Consider the following 22,663-nt stretch of genomic DNA (forward strand, 5'->3'; position numbering starts at 1 on the left):
CATCACCAACGGGCAAGTTGTTGGGTCCCACCCCACCCTCCACCCCCACCTCACCCTTCACCCCCACCCCGTTTCTGACTCAAGCACTTGAAATGTAAGAGAACCATAAGTGAAGATGTAATTTAGCCTCAAGAAATAAATTACCACACATGGACTCTACATAGCAGGGATAAGTAGAAATTTGCATTAAAACTTTTTTACTTTTAAATTTAGGGAGAGAGAGAGAGGGGGGCGGGAGAAATTAATTTGTCCTTCCACTTACTCGTGCACTCATTGGTTGGTTCTTGTATGAGCCCTGCACGGGGAGTGAACCCAGCACCGTGGCCTATCGGGACGATGCTCTGGTGGTCCGTGAGGTCCGAAAGGTTGGCGACCGCTGCTCTAACCAACCGTTAGGGCAGAAACCGGCATTTTTAACAAGCTGCAGGAGAGGCAGGTCCTGCTGGGTTGGGACGACTGGGCTGGGATGTGCGGCGAGGGGCAGAGCCTGGACAAACCTTCCGTTTGTCCTTTTTTCTCCATTTAACCCGAAACATGTTCAGGTGTGTGACTATCAGAGTCCAGCCAAGGAACACCTGGTGCACCCCGGCAGCGTGACTGAGGAGTCCAACATCTACAGCGTCAGGGAGGGTAGGGCGCTCTGCTGAGGGGGTGGAGGGCCTGGGTGAGGGGGAGTCACCGAACCCACTGAGCGCAGCGCAGGCAGGGCCCAGAGAGGCAACTCCTCTCTCCTCAGCCCCTCCGACTCCAGCCCGGGGCCTCCTGTGGGTCAGACAACCAGAAGCCAGACAGTGAGGGGTCCACAGACGCAGCCATCAGGTCAGCCTGCGAGGGCCCAGGGCTGCAAACGGAGGACGTCCACCTCCGAGGCAGTGACCAGAAGCGGGGGCGGGGCCACCAGCACCGAAGCAGCAGATTCTATAGGGCTTCCTTAGAGAGATGGGGTGCACAGGGACAGAGGGAAGGAGGAGGAGGAAGCCCTCCGTCCTACCTCAAGTCAGGAAGAAAGGCCAAAGGACAACCTCCCGCACCGCACCGGCTCCAGGGGCTTCTGGGCTTGACCAACCGTGACCAAGCTCCCGGGCCCTCTCACAGCGCCATCACCCTCGCCGTCAGGCCCTGCTCGGGGGTCCTCGGAACCCACTCCGCATGGTCCCATGTTGCTTCTGCTCCCAGCACCCTCCAGCTCTAACTGGCCATTTGGGCCATCACAGTACATGGGACCGAGGAATTCAGGGAGTGGCCCAGGTTGCTCCCTAGGTCAGAACTCGTCCCGTAAGTAGCGTGTAACTTATCTTCTCCTAAGTCACTTGCCAACTCCCCAACAGACTCGGGAACATGGCCAAGAACATGCTTCCCACGGCCAATATAAGCAACCAAGAAAATACTCATACTGCCTGGATTGCAATCCTAGTGCCATGGTTTCCCAGTGTGTGACCTTGGGAGGGTTATTTAACCTCACTCCCTTCATCTGTAAAATGGGGATAATAATAGTAACCCCTTCATCGGGTTACTGAGGTGGCCCATAACTCTTGGCCTGGTCCCTGATCATGGTACCTACTGTTATTCTAAGCAAATCAATGTGCGTGCTCTGCCCGTAGGGTGACTGATGACTGACATGCTATCTATCCTTTGCGGGGAAGGGGTGAGTGGAGGGGGGTGGGGAGGGAGGGGAGGTTCAGGCACAACATTCAATCAGACAATGTACCATTTTATGTACCATTTTATTCCTTATAAAATATATTTCATATTGTTGCTGTAAAAACATTACATTTCACATTTAAAAAAAAACAAAAAACTTTTTTAACAGTAAAAATAATACTTGGAAGACAGCTGGGGGAAAAGGCGCCAATAAGACAAATTCACAAATGGGATTTATCTCCCTCCCTCTCCCTCTCTCTCTCTTTTTTTTTTTTTTGCCCCTGGTAAAGTCAGAACCTGGGAGGAGCAGAAAATAACAGGACAGATTTCTTCAAACAAATCAGAGTATCCACCTCCAAATTAATAATGTCCTCCAAGGACAGAAGCCATAGGTGTACCATCGCCATGTGGACATTGCTCAAAATGCTCTCTAAAACTGCAGAACTGCTTCCCCAGCCAGCTCCAACATCACATAATTGAGTCCAATTACTGGACTCACTAGTCAGTCCTTGTGCTTTGCACCCGTGACCCCACTTAGCCACCGACATTCGGGACTCTCTCTGCACTGAGGAAGCCTGAGGGCAGGTTTCGTATCATTAAGGCTGGTCACCGTAGGCACCAGACTCCCAAGGTAATTCCAAGAAATATTTTGAATAAGGGTAATGCCAGTGAAATAAAGTTTCCCAAAAATAACTGCATTTGACGATCAGTCCTGTTAGTTTCCAATGTGCACCTGTGGCATCTTACCTTCTCTCAGATTCTGCTGCCCAGCTGGGCCGGGAAGTTAGGGAGAGAGACACAGAGATGAAAAAAAAAAACAGGCACGATCGCTGGATCGGTTCACAAACCACCCCACCCTCCGAGAAGAAACAAACGGGGTAACCCCAAGGACAGACCACATGTCAAGAACCAACACAACAGCCACGAGGTTGAGGTGCGGGAAAAGGGAGGCCAGAGGGGGCCGCCACCACCCGAAATAAGACAGGAGCAAATGCGGACAGGGAAAGCTGCACCAAAACAAAACACCAAAAGATAAAATAAACAATAAAACCACCTCTGTTTTTCAATGGTTTCGTCAACTTCTTCCTTCTCTCTTCCTTCTCTGCCCTGGGTACCAAAGACATGAAAAGCCTACCTCCCTTAGAGAAAACCTTTATATCCAGTTATATCTGCACAATCCAAACCGAGGGGGGAAATGAGAACAGCTTTTCTAAAGATGGGATTAAGAAGGGAAGGGGAGGGAAGGGAAGATACTGCTGGGCAGCATCCCGCGCCTCACACACGCCCTCCCCTTCCCTCCCCTCCCCTCCCCGAGAAGCCCTGAAAACGGACAGCGTGGGAGGTGAGTAGAATCAGGACGAGCTTTTCATTCTCGGGGAGGCTGAAGGGACAGGAAGGAGAGCCCTGGGCCACCTCCGGCTGGCCTGGCTTTGAGCTTTACCAAGGAAGAGATTCCACATACCTTTTTTCACGAAGTTACAAAAATATACCCCATCACCACCCAAGACACCTGTGCATAACTGTCTTTCCCTCTGTCACCAAACCCGGGTCCCCATCACCCTTCACAAGCCACACCCTGTTCTCAGGTGGGCAGGTGTCCTCACACTCCACCTGCCTCCCCCGGCAGGTATTCCCCCTGGGGCAGGTTTCCTCCTGGGCTCAATGACAGCCCCCTGGGGGGGGGGGGTGCTGCTCTGTCCCCAGAGTGGCTTGGTGGGGTTCCCTGAGCCCCTGACATCTAGGACATGGGTCCAAGGCAGCTGGTCAAGCAGGCCCCAGGGAACGGCCACAGTTCCTAGGAAGGAAGGCGAGGCTCTGAAACCAACAGGGGCCTTCCCTTAACCTCCTGAGCAATGCGGTACAGGCTCCCCTCAATTGCTGAGGGCTCCAGAAACACCCCGGGCTAACTCGACAGGAGCTGGGAAGGCATCCCCTCCTCACTCCATTTCCTCAGCACTCTCTCTACCTTCTCCATCCTGAGAAGGTGCTAGCAGGTACCTGGGAAGGTCACACCACACTAAGATAACGTTTCCTCCTCATCACCGGGCTGGGCCAACCAGGGTAACAAATCCAGAAGCCTCCTGCCTTGTGTCCTATCCCACTTGTCACCTGAGGGAGGGATGAGATTGCTCCCAAAGGGGCAGCTGAGCCATCAAACAATGAGAGACCTGCCAACTGCTTCTCCATCGGTGGGCAAGCTGCCACTCACCTACCTACCTATGCTCTTCTCTCTCCTTCCCCACCAGCCCTGCCTGTAGCCTCGGGAGGGAAATGGGGAAATCCCTGGTGAAAGCAGAGGCAGAGAGGAACCTACCACCCAAATAAAGGGGAACTTTAATCAGATAAAGGCTTCTGAATACACCATAAAAGAAAAAAAAGTGTTTTAGCAGAGAGCTTTCACAGATACGGAAACCCTCTTGCTTTTCCTCAAGGAAAGAGGAAAGAATATCAAGGTAGTGTTTGACCGCCACATGTCAAAAAGTGAATTCTGATCAGCCTTTTGGCTCAGCTATTTGGGGACAGTCTTTAAAAAACGCTGAGTCTGGGCTTTGAGAAGCAGCCGCACAGTATGTGTTGGGACGCCACCCAGCGTCTGAGGGGACCCAGATTCAGAGAGTTGTCACCAGAAGGTTGTCCTTTTACTTCCATGGAAGCTGCTTGGTGAGACAAGCTCTCCATTCTCCAGGGTTCAGGTGGAGAAGGACTTGCTGCAAAAAAAACCAAAAAACCACCCAGATACCCCCCACTCTTCCCACTCCAATGGCAGGTCCTGCTCTCTGAGTCATCAGCCAGAAACTGTTTTTTGTTTTTTTAGAAAAGTAAATTCATCTTGCTCACAGTCCTTTCTGGGTGAGTTGAGAAAGCAAAGAATTCACCAACTCAGCAGGAAACAGAATGAGCGGTTCCTTCTTTTGATGCTTACACACTAATCCCCTGGCGAGAGGGGATGTGGGGAAGGGAGGCCCATTCATTCTTTGGTCTCTAGTTCGCTGCAGAATACCCTTGGTCAGTTTTGGCTCTCTCCTCCTTGAGGGGGGAAAAAATAGGTTCGATTCTCTTTTTAAAAAATAAAATGTGCCCACAAGGGAGGGAAAAGGGGTTTAAGTATTAAACCTTAGCCAAGAGAGCCCACACTCCCAGTGTCCACTCTTTATCGGTAGGTGTCTGCTGAGGGCTCACGGGTCCGCCTTTTGTCATCTGGCTGCCGTGGGGCCGGGAGCAGCGAGGGGGAGCCGGCCGGCCGGTTCAGTCCAGGAAGCGCTGGCAGGCCTTCTTCCAGCGGCAGGCTGTGCACCACTGGTCCCGGTGCTCAATGCCGTACACTTTGCGGCACTTCTTAGCCTCCCCGCGGGCCTTCCTGCCAAGGGAGAGTAATGAGGGCACGTCACCAGCTGGTGGTTAGCCCCGGAGAGTGGCCAGGCATGAGGCTGAGCAAACAGGCGGTGTGTCCTCCAGCCGGGCTCGCCGCGCCCCGCCTGGCTCCCAGGACTGACCCTGAAGCCAGGGTCAGTGGACTCAGAGCCCACGCTCGCAGTGGAGACAGTGGGGACGAAAGCCAGGAGGAGGCACTGGAAGCAGAGGCCTTACCTGGTGCTGCTCTGGGCCCGGGGTGGAGACGTGACAATCAGGTGAGATTTCATGGCAGGTGGTGGCTGCTGGGGCTCGCTGAAGCTTAGAGACCTGCTCCGGACCTGGGCACAGAGAGAGTGGCCATAAGCACAGGGCAGGCAGCCACGCCCACGGGGCCCCTCCTTGTGCCAGGAGGGCCAGCATGCCTTTTCCGGAAGGACATTTCAGACGGAGGTGAACAGGGGCCAGGTGAGGGGAGCGGGAGAGTGAGGGGCAAGCCTCTCAGTGACGCTCATGAGAGAGTAGGGGCCACGGGCAGGGGAGCTGACCTGGCCACTTCAGGGGCTGCTCCCTCAAGACTTAGAGGCAGTCACCACAGGCGACAGCAAAGAAGGGATGGCACTGTCTCAACGCCACGTTCAGGCACCCAGGCTTCCCAGTGTGTGATCCCTTCCACTGGAGACGTGTAAGACTAGAACCCACGGTGGGCGGTGCAAGTGGCTTCCAGTGCATTTTAGTTCAGAGGCAAGCCACCTGAGCAGTGGTCCATGGTGGCCGCGAGATTTCTGATCCGGCCTACACAGCCCCCACCAGCTCCCACCTTCTTGCTTGCCCTCCACCCTCCTCCCCTCCAGGTTTCCCACATTCTCTCCCTTCTTAACAAGCACCACAGACACTCGGGCCTACCAGGGCACTGACCCTGGCCTCGCCTCGTGATTTTCTTGGCAATACACTTGCATGACCTGGTTTCTTCTCTGCAGGCACCCTCCTTCCACCTACTAAGGGGGGCTGGGACCTCCTGGAGAGTGCCAGGCCGGGGGGGGAGATCTTCACGAAGTGTGGGTGCTGCTGAGCAGTGCGAGGAGATAGCCCCAGCACTGGGTCTGTGTGGCAGAGCCCTGGGACTCGGAGACCGGCACACTCACCGGAGTGAGGGAGGAGGCCGTGGAGGGGGCGGCGGCCCAGCTGATACTGGTGTAGATGTGCGGTGAGACGGGGATCTGAAAGGACGGCAGGGCCTGCGGGAGACAAGACAGAGTCAGCCCAGGTCCTGGCTCTCTGACTCCACCCACCCTCCTGTGACATCAGGATGCACAGCAGAAGGTCTCTAGTGGGAAACCCTGGGATCCGCCAGAATGCCCTTCCCAAGAGAACCAGCAGAGTTCCCAACTCTCTGACGTTGTCTCCTTAGTCCTGGGCGCCAATCGTTTTTAGGAACCCCTCTCAGAGCGGGTGCACACGCTAGCCGCATTATGTCATCATCACCCACCAAGAACACGCTATAGGCAGTTCCCCAAAGACGGCCCAACGCCTCCTGAGCAGGGAGCGATTGCTGCAGTAAGGGTAGGGCGTCCCCAGCAACCACGTGGAATTAGCAACACTCTCCTGGATGAACGGGTTTAGGTTTGTCTATCAAAACACCAGCCACAGTCTCCAGCGGCAGCCAGGTGCCTGAAGGACCGCCTGAAAGTTGGTCAAACATGAAATAGCTAAGTGACCACTCATTCTAATGAGGAAACCTGGCTCATTTTGTAAAGGTTTTTCTGACTGAAAGCACTGCTATCTAATTACTAACCTGCCAATCAGCCTGGAGTCTGATAAAATCAAGCTGTGGGCACGAAAGCGTTAAAAGAAAAACTGGCACAAGGTAAGCTGTGCATTTACTGAATACCTACTATGCGCACAGTGAAGACCATCCTAAATGACCCCCCCTCCGTGACAACTTTCCCAACCACATGGGCATCCTAGCTTGGTCCTTCCTGCACCCACAACAATGTCTTGTGCCTCCAGGAAGGTACATGGACAATTATAATTAATCATAGTTACATATGCATTTCTCTCTCCAGCTAAACCGTGCATTTCTCAAGGTCAGTACAATGTCTTATTCTGTCTGGAAAGCTTACCCCACTGCTAGACACATAGTAGGGTTTTTAAAAATAGGTGCTGGATTGTTTGTTAATGTAACACAATTCTAGGGACTAGGGATTTGCTCTGGGAAGCGCAATTACACGACTCTATGCGCCTTTATAACCAGCGGCGTGACATCTCCCCTGTCCACATCCATCAACCTGGGTGCTTGCGGGTTCAACCAGATTTCTAGTAATCACTCGTGACAGCCACCGAGGAAGAACTCGGGAACCCCCCTCATTTATCAAATGTGACTTATTTTCCTTTCCTTCTTTGTAGAAGTTAGAGGCAACCCATTTAGCTATAGGACTCAGCCTCCGATCGGGGTGGTCAGTGGCCTGTGATCAGGCTGGTGGGTGACAGGTCAGACACGGAACATCCTCACGGTCGCAAGGCTAAGCTCCCAGTGTGCCCAGCCATACCTGGTATGCATGGTCAGCCTGAATGTGCCAGAAAGAGCTGGGAGCTGACTTGCTGAGAGCACCGGAGGGCAGGTAGGATTCCAGGCCAGGGTGCTCTGGGCCCGAGGGCTGGCCTTTGGGAGGAGGCGGTGGAAGAATGGCAAGGGGCGGGCTGGTCACACCGGGGGTGGGGGCTGAGTCGGCGGAGGGGGTGCCAGCAGCAGCAGCTTCCTCCTTCATCTGCACTTCCGTGTAGTAGAAATCCTCCTCCCGCTTGAACTGGTCGGAGTCCACAGAGTCCCTGCGGGGGCGGGGACACGGCGGAGGTCAGGGACAAGCTGCCTCAGTTCAAACACAGGGGAAACTGAGGCGCAAGAGGGGGTGTCTGCTCAGGGCCACCCAGCGAGTCAGGGAAGGCGCCCAAGAGGCCACACAGGAGCCTGTTCCCAACTCACATCACAGGGGAGGACGCGCTTGCACATCACTGGGACTGTTCCTCCTGCACCTGAGGCTGCTCCTCTCCCCCAGGGTGTACGAACCTCTCCTCCCGCAGGAGTCGTCTGACCCCGGGCCCTGCCACGGGTCCTGTCGGGCCCACCTCGTTGCTGTCACAGTCTCTCCTCCAGGGAAAGGGATGTGATCCAGTCCCTCAGCCAAGAGCACCCTGACTCGGGGGCGGCCGTATCGACGGAGCCCCAGGTCCCCAAGGGAAAGCAGGGGCAGGCCTCGCCACGCGATCTCCCAAATCACCCTGTTTCTACCCAGAATCCTAACAGCTCGCATCCTACAGTGAGGCAAGATGACACATCCACAGACGGATGGTGCTCCCTCCCCATGAACAGACAGACCAGCGGTTCTCAACCTTCCAATGCCGCGACCCTTTAACACAGTTTCTCATGTTGTGGTGACCCCCAATTTCATTGTTACAAATTGAACATCATTAAAGCATAGTGATTAATCACAAAAACAATATGTAATTGTATATGTGTTTTCCGATGGTCTTAGGCAACCCCTGTGAAAGGGTCGTTCGACGCCCAAAGGGGTCACGACCCACAGGTTGAGAACCGCTGAGATAGATCGCCATTCACTGGGACAGGAGAGGAGGGTCCTTCCTTCCCAGCAAGGAACTCTCTCCAACAGGCTACTCCGCTGGGCACAGGGGCGGGCACCAGGTGGCGCTCTCCGCAAGTCATTTCCTTGGACGCATTCTGGGCTGCGGGTGCCCAGGCATCAGCAGGGTGGAGGAGACCTGAATGCTACCCGAGGCAAACAGGCCCTGGGCCCCACACCTACCCCAGGTGGAGGGCCTTCACGTGGCGCTTGATGCCCACGATGGAGCGCAGGACTTTGCCGCAGTTTGGCCACAGGCACTTGTACATCACCTTCACCGAGTTCTGGGGGAAAGGAAGACAGGGTCATTGGGACACGGTTCTCTCCTTCATCCCCTTCCCATCCTCACCTCCTGGGGATGTCCGCCTCCTGCAAGCAAAACCTAACAAAAGGCTCGCTGGGGCCAAAGGGACTGACAGGCAGGGGCAAAGTGCAGCGGCCCAGGAGCCGGGCCTGGCGGCCGGCAGCAAGGCTTGGTGCTGTGGGTCAGACCCCACCAAGGCCTCAGGAGAGCAGCAGAAAGTCGGGGACCGGCGCAGAGGCGGAAAGGAACCGGCATCGAAGAGAGCTCCTGGGAATGTCAATAGGGAACAGCAGCAGCAGAGGAAAACGAAAGTGGGATGGAGCCTGAGAACGCCTGGGACCCGTGGCCCCACGTGGAGGTCAGCCTCGCCGGCCCGAGCTCACGCTCACATCACCGCGTACCTTTCTTTTACGTGGAGCTGGTTCATCCAACAGGAAAGCGTCCGGATCAGTTTCAAATCCAGCATCGGTTTGGGGAGAACCAAAGGCGTCCCCCAGATACTTGGGGCTGGCCTGGGGGTGGGGGGGCGAGGGGGTGGAAACGCCACTGCTCGCACTCCAGTGCCCGCTGGTGGTGCTGCTGCCGCTGTCGGACACGTCGCCGCTCTCCTTCCACGGGTCGCAGGCCGCACGGGAAGCTGGCGGAGGGAAGAGAGAGGACGCTCATGGGCCCGTCCCCAGACAGCGCTTCTGGCACGGCCCTGTCTGCACCGATTCCACACGGACAGCCCAGGTCAGAGGCCACGACGTTCCCGACTGGAGCCTGGGTCCTGAGTCCAATTCCTGGCTCTGGCTCTGCCTGGCTGTGCCACGTCAGGGGGGAAAACCCAAACCTCCCCTTTCTGAGCGTCAGTAAAAATGAGGAGACATTGCACCTCATCGCAGCAATGCCCCTGGGCCATCCTGCTCGGCTCCAGTGGCCATCTCCTGCCACGGCCACGCTGATAACCACTGACCGACAAGCACACACTGAAACTTCAACTTGTATATTATTAACAGAAAGAGAACCGAATTAAAATGTGTTTCTCACTGCCCGCCTGGTGTGGCTCAGTGGTTGAGCATCGATCTAGGAACCTGGAGGTCATGGTTCAATTCCTGGTCAGGGCACATACCCGAGTTGTGGGCTCAATCCCCAGTGGGGGGTATGTAGGAGGTAGCCGACCAGTGATTCATTCTCTGTCATCATTGATGTTTCTATCTCTCTCTCCCTTTCCCTTCCTCTCTGAAATAAAAGAAAAATGTATGTGTGTGTGTTTAATGTGTTTCTCACTTTATATGTTTTTTTAAAAGGCAGGGGGCCTAGCCGGCATGACTCCCTGGTTGATTATCAACCTATGAACCAGAAGGTCACAGTTCGATTCCCAGTTAGGGCACATACCCAGGTTGCAAGCTCGATACCCAGTGTGGGACTTGCAGGAGGCAGCCAATCAATGATTTCCTCTCATCATTGATGTTTCTCTCTCTGTCTCTCTTCCTTCCTCTTGGAAATTAATAATTAACTAAAATAAATAAATAAATAAATAAATAAATAAATAAAATAAAATGAATGAATGAATGAATGAATAAATAAATGAATGAATGAATGAATGAATGAATGGCAGGGGGAAGGGGAGGGGAAAGATTCTACTGCCTCTAGGCCTAAAAGAGTGGGTGAGAAGGTGCACAGACACGTGCCGGAGATCACTGAGTGCCTTCCCCACAACGGAGTAGGATGGAGAGGCCAAGCTAAGAGCTGGTTGACCAGGCTTTCTTGAAAAATCCCTATTGATCACTTAAACCCAGGCAAGTCCATCAAAATCTGCCTGTGGGAAGAAACCATGCAGCCAGCTCTACAGGGACATGTGGCGGCAGCCCAGGTGGCTGCTTTTACCCACCAGTAACGAGTTTAGAGAAGATAAGTCCTGAGAGTAATTCAGACCAATGACAGATGCCTGGGTGAGGCCAGCAGGCCCTGAACCTGCCGCCTGCTCCCAGCAGTGCGTCCGAGGAGGAGGAAGATCACCGTGAGACGTGACACTTCCGGTTTTTAAACTGCCTGTCTTAGGGCTACTTCAGGCCCAGCCCAGACTCTTCCATCGCCCAGGCCATAAGTCCCGATTCCTTGATAGGACAGGAGAATCTGACATTCTCAGACATGGAAATAGCAAAAGAGGGAAACAGTGTGGTGCCCATGTCCCCAACCACCCCAACTCCCACCACGGGCAGGCTTTCCACGGAGCCTCCTCCGTAACCTGGGTTCTGAGGTCGACAGACACGTCCTTTGTAGCCAGGATACAAATCCGACTGCTTTTCTCTCATCCTGCTCCATATTCCCAACTGAGCCAGATACCTGGAGTAGACACCCAGCATTCCTGCTGCATGTTGCCCATGCAGGCTCTCCTTCATTAAGTCACACCTGCCAGCAGAAGTCCACCCACACAGCATGGGATGCTATGAGCTCTTCCCTCCCTAAGTATCAACTGTTATGTCTCAAAGCTATGACTCCCTGGAAGCCAAGAGTTTCTGACATAGATACATGGGGCTTCCAAAATAGGGGAGCCCTTCGGGGAAGAACTCAGGGCCCCCACCCCCCCACTCAAGGAGAGAAGGGCGAAGAAGCAGAATGCTACCTCTAACACAATCAGGACTCTGGAGAAGAGCAGGTCAAACACAGGGAAACCCTACAACACAGCAGCCTTCCACAGGGAGCCATGCAAATGGCTCAAACGCTGGAACTGGCAGATTGGCACACGGAGGAAGAAAAATATTTAAAAAAGCAAAAGGTTAATTTCACAAATTAATCTATACGTTGTAAGATGAACATAAATTACCCTACCTTCGATTGTGCGATTTTCTAGGGGAGGTGCTAGCTCGTCTATGCATGAAAACCAAGTGCTCCTCTGCAAGAACACAGCAATGAGAGCATACAGCGAACCTCTAAGAAATATTTATAATCCCCTCCGATCTCGACACACGTGTGCGCAGGACCACCCTAACAACACAGACACCAAAGGGAAGAGTGGTTTCTGTGCAAACAGTATACATGGTTACAGCAAGGTGTGGGTGATTGTGTAGACCCCACCTTGCGGCAGAATACTTCAATATCATTCACTGCCAAGGAAGCCTTATATTTCCACTGATTTCAGTCATAAGACCAGACATACAATGGAAAAACATCTTTAATAAACTACTACATTTTGTGTCCAAAAGGGACTTCAGATGTCTGGATCGTGGCATATTATGTTAGATGTATATGTCTTGGTGTTGGGTGCGTGTGAGTGTGTGTGTGTATGTGTGATTATTATGTATGTATTCTACACACACATATTTACACAAAACCTGATGGGAATTGAAGTCAATGATTTTCCTTCCCTTTCTGATACTTTTCTGGATCCTCCTCCTATTGACCAACCTCCTGGATCTTCTAAACTCGTAGAATTTCCTGAGAACTTAAAACTGACTCCTACCTCCCCGTTGTGCTTGTGTCGCTCTCGGTGCTAACGGAGCAGATGCACAACGCACGCCAGGCTTCACCACAGGTGGGATCAGACACAACAACTAACTAGCAAAGTCGTCACTGATGACGGGCTTTGGGTGAAGGAAGTAGATTTGCTTCATCTCTCCTTTGAATTGACTTTGTATCTAGAAAGATGACTTAGGAGGGATACTTGTAAAGGCCACTTTCCTGCTGACTCTGTATTTTCAGTTAGATCTCACCAATGAAGAAGTTATTCCCTGGGAGTAAGTCAGGCCAGCCCCATAGCGACTTTCCAAATGAAACATTCAGGTTCACCACCAGTCTTGCCAAACTACTAATATCCAGCAACCCTTCTTCCTCCCCCATATTACTGATGGTGTATTTTGGGGGTCGCACCAGAAGAATTTCCCTTTAATCTGTCAATTTGCTGTGAAGTCCTTCCATCGCTTTGCATGAAGCAATCAGATTTACTTTAGACTTCGGCTTGTTTATTCTAGGTCCTTGGCCGGTAGGCCCACGCTGATTTACAAGGCTGACTTAGGCACTTGGAACAGGGGCGTGAATCTTCTGAGGCCACTAGGGGACCCTTTAGAAAGTTCCTGCCTTTGTGAAGCAAATATTCCTCTATGGGCCTGGTTCAGGCCCCCACCAAAGTGCCTCACTCACTTACTCCCATAGAAGAACTTACTCAAGTGGCCAGTGTGGCTCAGCCCCGTGCTCAATCATCTTCACAATGCACCAGGAAACTTCTCCCCAGAGGAGGAAACTGAGGAAAAAGAACGGAAGCATCCAACTCAGTGTCACTCAGCCAGTCTGGGACATAAGAAAGAAGGGACTCCGGAATCCTGATGCCAGGCCAGTCCTTTGGCAATTAGCTGCTCAGAGCAGAGGATGTGAGTGACGAGTCTCTGCCACACCCAGAACCCACGCGGACTCCCTTCCTCACCAGAGAAGTTGGCCTCGGCCCCAGGAGGACTCTGCACGACCGGGCTGCAGGACAGGGACGTCAGCACCATGGCCGCCATCATCTCGTCCATTTCCACCGCCTCGGACTTCCTGGATTCAAGCAGGTGAGGGCCAGAGGTTACATGCTGGCACTGCTGGCCACGTGATTATATTACCTATCTGGGCTGTCCCCTCCTCATCCCCACTCCAATCAGCCAGCGTGTACGTTAAATAAAGCACGAAGGTCTCCCCTCATTCTTCATGGAAAACGCTCATTCTGGATTACGTTTATAGTATCAGTCAACCCCATTCTAAGGGGGTCGGTCCCCATCCCACTGCTGACACCCGGAGGCAACTCCATGCTCTCCCCTGGATTCACTTCCTTACTAACTCCGCAGCTTAAAGTAGAGAACTGTATTTTCGGGGGAAGGAAGGAGAGTCAAAGCAATGAAAGAGAGCATGGACAAAGAGAATGCCCACTAGAATTCGAAAGCACTAAAATTACCTCTCTTTCCCCATCTTAAATTTAAGAGGAAACAATTACACTAACCAATCCCTTTCCCCTCCCCCAAGAAAAATGATGAGGAATTCTGTTAGCTTCTGAATGTCAACAGAACCTAGAACATAAGCAATGAGCGAGTGAACCAGAAGCACTAAAGTAAATCTCAATGCTTTATACAGCAGAGGTCTATAAAATTTTACATGCGATTTTTTTAAAAAAAAAATCCATATAAAGTTACATCACGTGGAAGTAAATTTAGAGCTGTCTATAAGTTAATGCTAAGGCATGAAAAGTTAGTCTGAAATACATTTGTAGGTAGCTCATCTATTTCAAAGGACTGTAATAATCCCTTCTTTACAATGCAGAGCCACCAAAATGTGTGACTGGGTTTGAAGTAGTTAAACGAAGGCCAGTAATATGTTAAACATATCAGCATCCCTTTGTTATACGTGATCTTTGTATTTTTATTTCCATCAGTAGAAAAACAAGTTCTTTGCCAACATTCCTCTGAATTCACAATCACAAATATTGTTGCTCTGGTCTGGTCTCAATACTCTGGGTGTACTGTCAATGGCAGTATTGCCCATAGACAAGCACAGAAAGAGGTGCAATGAGGCGTAACTGTGTGCACATCCTGGATATAAGACAATCTCCACTGGCAGACTTTCTTTTTTAATTTTAAAAGATCAATGTACAAAGAGTATGTAACAGAAACTAGGAGAGAGGTATTTATACATATATTCCCCCTCAGGGGAAAATGGTATCATAAAATTCTAAAGCCAGATATACATTCATACAGACTGCATTCAACATTAGTGGTTTTGAACTATGTTGAACACCTGAAACTAATACAAAATAATACTGAACATATACTGTAATTGAAAAATAAATTTTTTTTTTAAATCAATGGTTTTGAATGTCTAAGCGAGGGGTCAGCAATCTATGGGCTGTGGATCAAATGTGGCCTGTCGCCTGCTTCTGTATGGCTCCCAAGCTAAGAATGGTTTTATAATTTTTTAATGGTTTTATAAATCAAAAGAAGAGTATTATTTCTTGACATGTGACACATGGAAACTAGATAAAATCGAAATCTGAGTGTCCACAAGTAAAGTTTTATTGGCGTGCAGCCGTGCCTGTGTGTTTCCCTATCTGTGGCTGCCCTCACACGACCACAGCAGAGCGGAGTCTCCGGACAGGGGCCACGTGGCCCACAAAGCCTACCCTACTTACTGTCTGGCCCACTCAGAACAAGTTCACCGATTCCTGATCTAAGCCGTTTTTCTGTCTCTCATCGTGAAAAACTAAGACCTAATTTGAATCTAAGTATGAAGAGAGGAAAACCACCCCTTAGTCCAGTGGTCGGCAAACTCATTAGTCAGCAGAGCCACATATCAGCAGTACAACGATTGAAATTTCTTTTGAGAGCCAAATTTTTTAAACTTAAACTCTATAGGTAGGTACGTTGTTATTAACTTAATTAGGGCACTCCTAAGGCTTAGGAAGAGCCACACTCAAGGGGCCAAAGAGCCGCATGTGGCTCGCGAGCCGCAGTTTGCCGACCACGGCCTTAGTCAAACCAAAAGCATAGCAGAACAGGTACCATTCCAGGTTTTTCTAAGGGATGCCGTCTCTTCTCTCTGCGTCCCATTTGTCCAATATCTTGACAACTGGACACCTAGGACTTGCACATTCCTCCCCCATCACAAAACATGCCACAACCCCATTCCTCCCCATCCACATGATTTTCAGAGCCACGGTTCTCCCCCACAAACCTTTTGGGGACGTCAATGTTCCTGGAGACAGGCCTGTAGGCTTGCGCCTGGGCTCCCTGCTCCGGAAGTGGCCCCTGGGGAACGGGGCCCTGCAGCTCGGCCAGCCACACCTCCTCCGCTTTGCAGCAGATCTGTAACTTCTGGTCCAGCAGCCAGACCGTCACCTTGTCCTCTGCCCAACTGTGCTGCTCCACCAGTCCCGTGCACTCCTGCCCCCCGTGCCACACATACACCTGGTGGGAGAGAAAAGCAGCAACCGGGGTCAGCACTTAATAGTTCTTACCCCACAGGCCCCAAGTCCTGGGATCCGCCTGACACCAACCAAAGTCCCCGACTCGGCTGTAATTTAAGCAAGACGCTGCCAGGTATTGCTTCCCACCTGAGCCCCCAGTGGACTGGTTCTTCCCAAAGCAGATCCTTATAAACTTTCTACCCCAGCGGTTCCCAACGTGGGGCACACGCCCCACAGGGGGAGCAACTTGATTTTTAAGGGGGGCCATTCGAGAATGAGTCATTAACAGTGAATTTTTTGCATGTCTTAGGGTTCTAGGGGCCTCATATACATCATATAAATATATATTGTGACCTATTTATGCATTGCAGTTCTCTATTATATGTTTTGAAACTTTATTTGCTATTTTATCATATCACTTCATATTATTATTATTTTTTTAACAATATCTTAGTGATTTCTTCCTCGGTACTTCAACTGTCCTTTTGTTCTTTCATTTTTCTCTTTCATGGATGTCATGTTCTTTGGAAGCTTGTTTAGACCAAGTTAATGGCCTTTTAGGCTTCCTCCAGGTGAATAGTTCACTATTTGAATAATAAGAATTATATGTCACAGGGGGGGGGGGGGGGTTTACAGGTGCTTAGGTGGGGCATGGCCAAAAAAAGGTTGACAACAACTGCTCTATATGGAGAAAGTGAACATGTCAGTTTCTGAGATTTTTTTCTTCTGAACTTACAATCTGTATTCATTGAAACTTAAGTTATCATCTTAAAAAAAACAGTTTTCTGTAAGCCTTGTGGCAACCAGAAAAAAAACCTCTAGTTCAGCAGTCGCCAACCGGTGGTACACGGACCACTGGCCCGTGAGGTCTGAAAGGTTGGCAACTGCTGCTCTAGATGATACACAAAAAATTAAAAAGAATCAAAGCATGACTCTGAAAAAAAATCAACAAACCACAGAGGAAGACAGCAAAAGAGGAAGAAAGAACAAAGGAACTACAAAACAGTCAGAATATAATAAAGAAAGTAACAACGGTAAGTCCTTACCTACCCATCATTACTTTAAATGTAAATGAGTTAAATTCTCCAATGAGTTAAATTCCAATCAAATGAATTTGGAATCCGTGCCCATCCTCCGGAATGCTTGCCCTGCATTGCCTCCAAAGTCCTATAGATCTGCTGGTTCACAACTATTGCCTTGAATTACTCGCCTTGCATTTTGCCCTTCAGGGGCTTCTAGTCTACCTAGGGACAGGATGGTAGGGATGGAGAGGTAGCCTGTCTTCTCTCAGGGCTGCCGAGCAGTTGGGGAAGCGAGCTGTGGGAAACAGAAGCCTCAGCAGGGAGACAAGAGGTAGAGTCGACTTATGGGCCCTGGAGAAGGCAATGAAAGAGAAGCCCACGCACCTGGATCTAGTGATACTACCAGGTACAGGCCCTGACACAAGGGGAGAAACACTGGAAAAGAAAGACCAAATAGTATTCTGACTAAACGAACACCTTCCTCTCTTAAAAACTTCTAAAAGTAATTCGAAGACACAACCTTATCTGTCATAAGCCTGAGATTCTTCCCTTTGTTTTGTTAAGTTGCAAACCAAGACAAGTTAAGAAAAACTGGGCTCTGGCCATGCTTGAAACTGAGGTTTTGAGTAGGTCTAAGCCCAGAAAATCAGGTGTCAGGTCTCGCCAGCCTTTTCTCCAGGCAGCACTGTCAGTCAGGGAGCAGTCCTGGGTCCGCTGCTGACGGCTCATTCTCTCGAGAAGCCTGCTGCCCACAGGCCCACAGGGCGGCAAGCTAAAGGTCCGTACGCACGCAGAACGATGCCCAGGGAGTTCCCACCTGTCACTCGGGGCACCACTGGCCTGCTGGCCACAAGCCTGAGGAGGCCGGGCACCTGTCCACTCAGGCACCATCCTACCTTTTGCCCAGGTTGAAAGGCCATCTGCTGGAGGCCTGAGGTGCTGGGAGCCTTGAGGACTTCCTTGGGCTGCTCCTGACAGGACGTGTCCTTGGAGGTGAAGAAGGGCTGGGCAGCCGCCCCCTCCAGCAGCTCCGCCTGCGGCTCCGAAGGTGGGGCAGCCCCGGGCGGCCCCAACACCCGGGCTCCCAGGAGGGACCGTTTTCCGAGGCGCCGGGACAGCACACTGGCCATGCTGCTCTCTTTCCTGGGGAGGCAGAGGGGACACAGAACCGTTTAGCCATCACCTGGAGGAATCAGGAAGCTTCAGTCCGCGCCCTCCCTACACAGAGCAGCAGTGTCAGTGCCTATTAAAATGGATGAAACGTTTGATGGTAACTTTTACAGTATTTTTCTTTTTACAGAATACCCATTTCTCGTAGGACATTTAGAAAATACTATAAGTGTGTGCGCGCACACACACAAACATACACACACACACACTCAAGAAGCTGCCTCCCAGAGACACCTGCTTTCGCTATATAGCATTCCGTGCTTTTACTTCTACAAAAACGGGACCATGGCTTGGTAAACTACATTTTCACTTAGTAGCTTGTATAGATTTAACTGCATCAGTCAATGTTATCTGATAAAAACCCTTTTAGAAACCACAGAGTATCTTCCTAGGCAGATGCATCGCTGTTAATTTAACAAGCCCTTTATTATGATACCTGGGGGCTGTAGCCAGTGTTGTGGTGTTTGACCTGCTCTGCCCACAGGCAGCATCCTGAGCTCAGCCTCAGCACACACACACACACACCAGGTGAGGTTCTGATATCTGATACAGTCACATACCGCTTAACGACGAGGATACGTTCTGCAAACATCAGTGTGCACTTATACAAACCTAGATGGTATACCCAGTGGTCGGCAAACTGCGGCTCGCGAGCCACATGCAGCTCTTTGGCCCCTTGAGTGTGGCTCTTCCACAAAATACCACGTGCGGGCACGCATGTACAGTGAGATTAAAACTTATGGCCCATGCGCAGAAGTCGGTATTCTGTGGAAGAGCCACACTCAAGGGGCCAAAGAGCCGCATGTGGCTCGCGAGCCGCAGTTTGCCAACCACTGCCCTAGAATGATGTTATAAATATCCAAGTGGCCCTTGGCAGAAGAAGGGTTCCCCATCCCTGCTGTAGAAGCTCTTCGCAACCTGCTAAGTGTGACAGAAAAGGGGGTTTTACAAGTCTTTGACTCAGAGCTTCTAGGGCTAGAAGCAGAGAGCATAGTATCTCCACCAGGAATTCCCCAGAAAGGAGAGAAGAGGTAAGAACAAGGTCAGAGTCCCAGCACCCTAAGGAGCTCCGGTTCAGCTGTCTGGGGACTTCACAGCCGGTAACAACACTATGGCAGAAAGCTTTATTATAATGAAAAGGGAGAAGAATGTGAGAAGTAAATTTTTGGCCAAAAAAATGTACATCCAACTAACTCGGTTTTTACAACCCACTCACCTCCCTTCATCCTTGAAGCCTCAAGCCAGAAACAAGAATCTCTAACTCGTCCTAACTGGTTTGGTTCAGTGGATAGAGCATCAGCCTGCAGACTGAAAGGTCCCAGGTTTGATTCCGGTCAAGGGCATGTACCTTGGTTGCGGGCATATCCTTAGTAGGGAGTGTGCAGGAGGCAGCTGATCGATGTTTCTAACTCTCTATCCCTCTCCCTTCCTCTCTGTAAAAAATCAATAAAATATATTTAAAAAAGAAAAAGAAAAAAAGAACCTCTGACTCTCCATTTAATTCCGTGGACCAACAGCTAGAGGTGAGGCCGCAGTACCGCTGAGAGACATCAGAGGGCAGCATCCATCCAGAGAAAAGAAACAACCTTTTCTAGACCAAAAAACCAGTAGCCGCCCCCACTTTCCACAACAGGAAGTTTGAGGTTTCTACCTCTGAAAATTAAGAAAAAGTCCTATTTCCAAAATTCCTGGGCTTCCAGTCTCCAGATGGAGCCTGAAATATTCGGCTAACAGACTGACGATGTTTTTATCAGCCTTCTTTTCTTTTTTGTTCATGTAAAAAATACTTTATTTGGTTTGTGAACTGACACCTTCCACAGCCTGCGGGATTTGCCGAGCTGGTGAACCTGCCCGCTTCTGGTTGGTTCCCGCGTCTGTTTGCTCTCTTCTCTGGCCTTTCTCCAAATTCCACTGAAATGTGCTTTATTTTATTCGTTGATCATATGCCCACATCTTAATTTTTAAAAGCAGAAGAGAAAGAAGGAAGAGAAACTGCCTTTGTCGAGTGCCTCCTAGGCACTAGCTTTCACAAATTGTATCTAATTTAATCCTCAGAACAATCTGAGATAAACATAATGGCCTTTTATTTCTGATGGGGAGACTGAGCAATAGATAGCTTAGAGTGCTGAGGCTACACAACTAGGAGCCAGCAGAAGGGGGTTGGGGAGGTTTGAGGGGTGCTGTACCCATGCTACCTGGGGTCAAAGGTCATAATCCTGCCATTATCCCAGGAGGTGTGGGATTTCTCAAAATAAAACACTCCATTAAGTTGCTTTTTACCTACATGTATTTTCCCCGCCTTTGTCAGTGACCCTTAATAGAAAAAAAGAAAAGAAGGAAAAAAAAAAACCTCTGATCCTGCAAGTCTCTACTTCAGTTTCTTTGTACAATTTCTTTCCTTGAGAAATCTCTTCACTGGCGTCTTAGCCTCTTACCTACAAAACAGAGGTCAATGCTTTCGTCTGACCTTGTTAAGCAGTCCAAGTCACTGTTAATCATTTAGTGGTTTGGGGAGACCTTTATACACATACTGCCCTCTGAGAGGGAGCAGAGAAATTACGCAATCGGTCTCAAAAGATTTTAGCCAGGTTTACACGAGTGACTGGCAGCATGAACGTGAAAAATACAAATCTAGACTAAACGTAGGCTGGGCAGCATCGCCAAGTGGGATTCACTGCCTCTCCTGTATTTCTCAGCACACTCTCTATATTATGGGCGTAGCTCTACAGATAACAGAGCCCTTCGACGGCTCAGAAGTGGATGAGAGCACCTACGGAGGTCAGCTGGGCAGCAGGGTGGAGGAGCCAGGTTAACCCTGGACCTTCGAGTGACTTTTCAGGCTCACCTGTTACTTTATACCTGGGATTAAGGGTCCCACCTTCCCTCCTAGCACACGTCTATCTGGAGACTTCTTCAAACCTCTCTTCCCTGATCGCTGCTTCTATTCAGTCCCCTATGGGTTTCTTTCTCGGGAGTAATCCAAGGTCCATACAAACCAGCCATGCCCTAATTTGCCATGTGATCTGGTACAGCCAAGAGAAATCAAGAAACATCCTTTAAAGCAGCGGTTCTCAACCTGTGGGTCGCAACCCCTTTGGGGGTCGAACGACCCTTTCACAGGGGCCGCCTAAATATATCCTGCGTATCAGATATTTACATTACGATTCATAACAGTAGCAACATTACAGTTATGAAGTAGCAACGAAAATAATTTTATGGTTGGGGGTCACCACAACATGAGCAACTGTATTAAAGGGTCGCGGCATCAGGAAGGTTGAGAACCACTGCTTTAAAGGATAACAATACCAATGTTTCGACACGTAGCCAAATCTCACTTTCTGATGTTACATTCCTGACGTACGGAATTCCTTGATTGGAACAAACTGGTGCTAAAAAGGACGTCCCGCTGGTGTACAGTCTTAAGGGGATCCTGGGGCCTCTGTGCTTCTCACCCCTTCCGTTGTCACAAATAGGAGGGGTGAGCTAACTAGAATACATATTTTGGTCAATGTCCAAAAGGGGTTAGCCCCTTTCCAGGCTCAGGAAACAGACTCTGATGTGCCAGTGGCCCTTAAATGAGGACATCTGCTCTCAGTTAAATCACTGGAACAGACAGGAGAGGAAAACAAGCCTTCCCTGTGGTTCTGAGTTGCAAATTGCTATTTGACATGTAACTGTTGCCGGACAACCACATGTCTCGGGCCTCTCCCCCACAATGGTTGTTCTCTCCTACCTAGGGACACTGCAGCAAGCCATGACATCGCCCAGTGGCACTTCTAGGACACAGGTCATAAGTCAAAATGATTCATTACATCACTAATAATTTGGGTTTTTCTTTTTTAGTTACGGAGAGTTAAGTTTGGAGTAAGACTCGTTGGCTAAATCCTGCAAGCTCTCGAATGAACCATTAATTTATGAATCAAGGTGAGGGACAGCAACCCGTTGCCAAGTTTCAGGTTCTATACTGAACCTCCGCTTTCTAATTCATGATCTCCACTGGGTAATCATTGCACAGAATGCCAGTTGGAGTATTTAGTTCTTTGGCTAATATTTTGCATCCGATCCTTAAACTTTTATCAGAGAGGTGCTCAGTTTTTCCTTTAAAATCTGTCAAGTTTTGCCCAGCCGGTGTAGCTCAGGGGTTGAGCTTCGACCTATGAAGTAACAGGTCATGATTCAACTCCCAGACAAGGCACATGCCCGGGTTGTGGGCTCCATCCTCAGTAGGCGGCGTGCAGTAGGCATTGATTCTCTCTCATCATTGATGTTTCTATCTCCCTCTGCCTGATTCCATTTATGAAACCAATAAATATATATTTTTAAAGAAAATTTGTAAAGTTTTAACTAAAAACTTTTTCCAGTGTGATGTTCTAAGTCAGCCGTGGGCAAACTACAGCCCGCGGGCCGGATCCGGCCCGTTTGAAATGAATAAAACTAAAAAAAAAAAAGACCGTACCCTTTTATGTAATGATGTTTACTTTGAATTTATATTCACACAAACACTCCATCCATGCTTTTGTTCCGGCCTTCCGGTCCAGTTTAAGAACCCATTGTGGCCCTTGAGTCAAAAAGTTTGCCCACCCCTGTAATCTAAGCTCATTCAAAGGTTAAAATGTAGCAATAAACATCT

At 50.1% G+C, this 22,663-nt stretch overlaps 1 protein-coding gene across 7 annotated transcripts in view; it reads right to left on the minus strand.

The window, feature by feature from the left end:
* Nucleotides 1-1,705: 1,705 nt before the first annotated feature.
* Nucleotides 1,706-22,663, minus strand: part of ZNF395 (zinc finger protein 395) — a 44,927-nt gene continuing 23,969 nt past the window's right edge. For 4 of the 7 annotated variants that reach the window (XM_059697560.1, XM_059697558.1, XM_059697556.1 and 1 more), the window contains 9 exons: nt 17,736-18,006; nt 15,610-15,842; nt 13,337-13,446; nt 9,336-9,571; nt 8,814-8,914; nt 7,542-7,821; nt 6,138-6,230; nt 5,230-5,333; nt 1,706-4,999 (listed from right to left, as the gene is read on the minus strand). In XM_059697560.1, coding sequence (XP_059553543.1) covers nt 4,888-4,999; nt 5,230-5,333; nt 6,138-6,230; nt 7,542-7,821; nt 8,814-8,914; nt 9,336-9,571; nt 13,337-13,446; nt 15,610-15,842; nt 17,736-17,993 — 1,527 coding nt within the window. In that variant the 5' untranslated portion in view covers nt 17,994-18,006 and the 3' untranslated portion in view covers nt 1,706-4,887. Of the gene's footprint in view, nt 5,000-5,229; nt 5,334-6,137; nt 6,231-7,541; nt 7,822-8,813; nt 8,915-9,335; nt 9,572-13,336; nt 13,447-15,609; nt 15,843-17,735; nt 18,007-20,383; nt 20,407-22,663 lie in introns of those variants that run through there. The other 3 variants (XM_059697561.1, XM_059697559.1, XM_059697557.1) reach the window with 2 other exon arrangements.

This window comes from Myotis daubentonii, chromosome 5 (assembly GCF_963259705.1).
Source record: "Myotis daubentonii chromosome 5, mMyoDau2.1, whole genome shotgun sequence".
NCBI lineage: Eukaryota > Metazoa > Chordata > Mammalia > Chiroptera > Vespertilionidae > Myotis > Myotis daubentonii.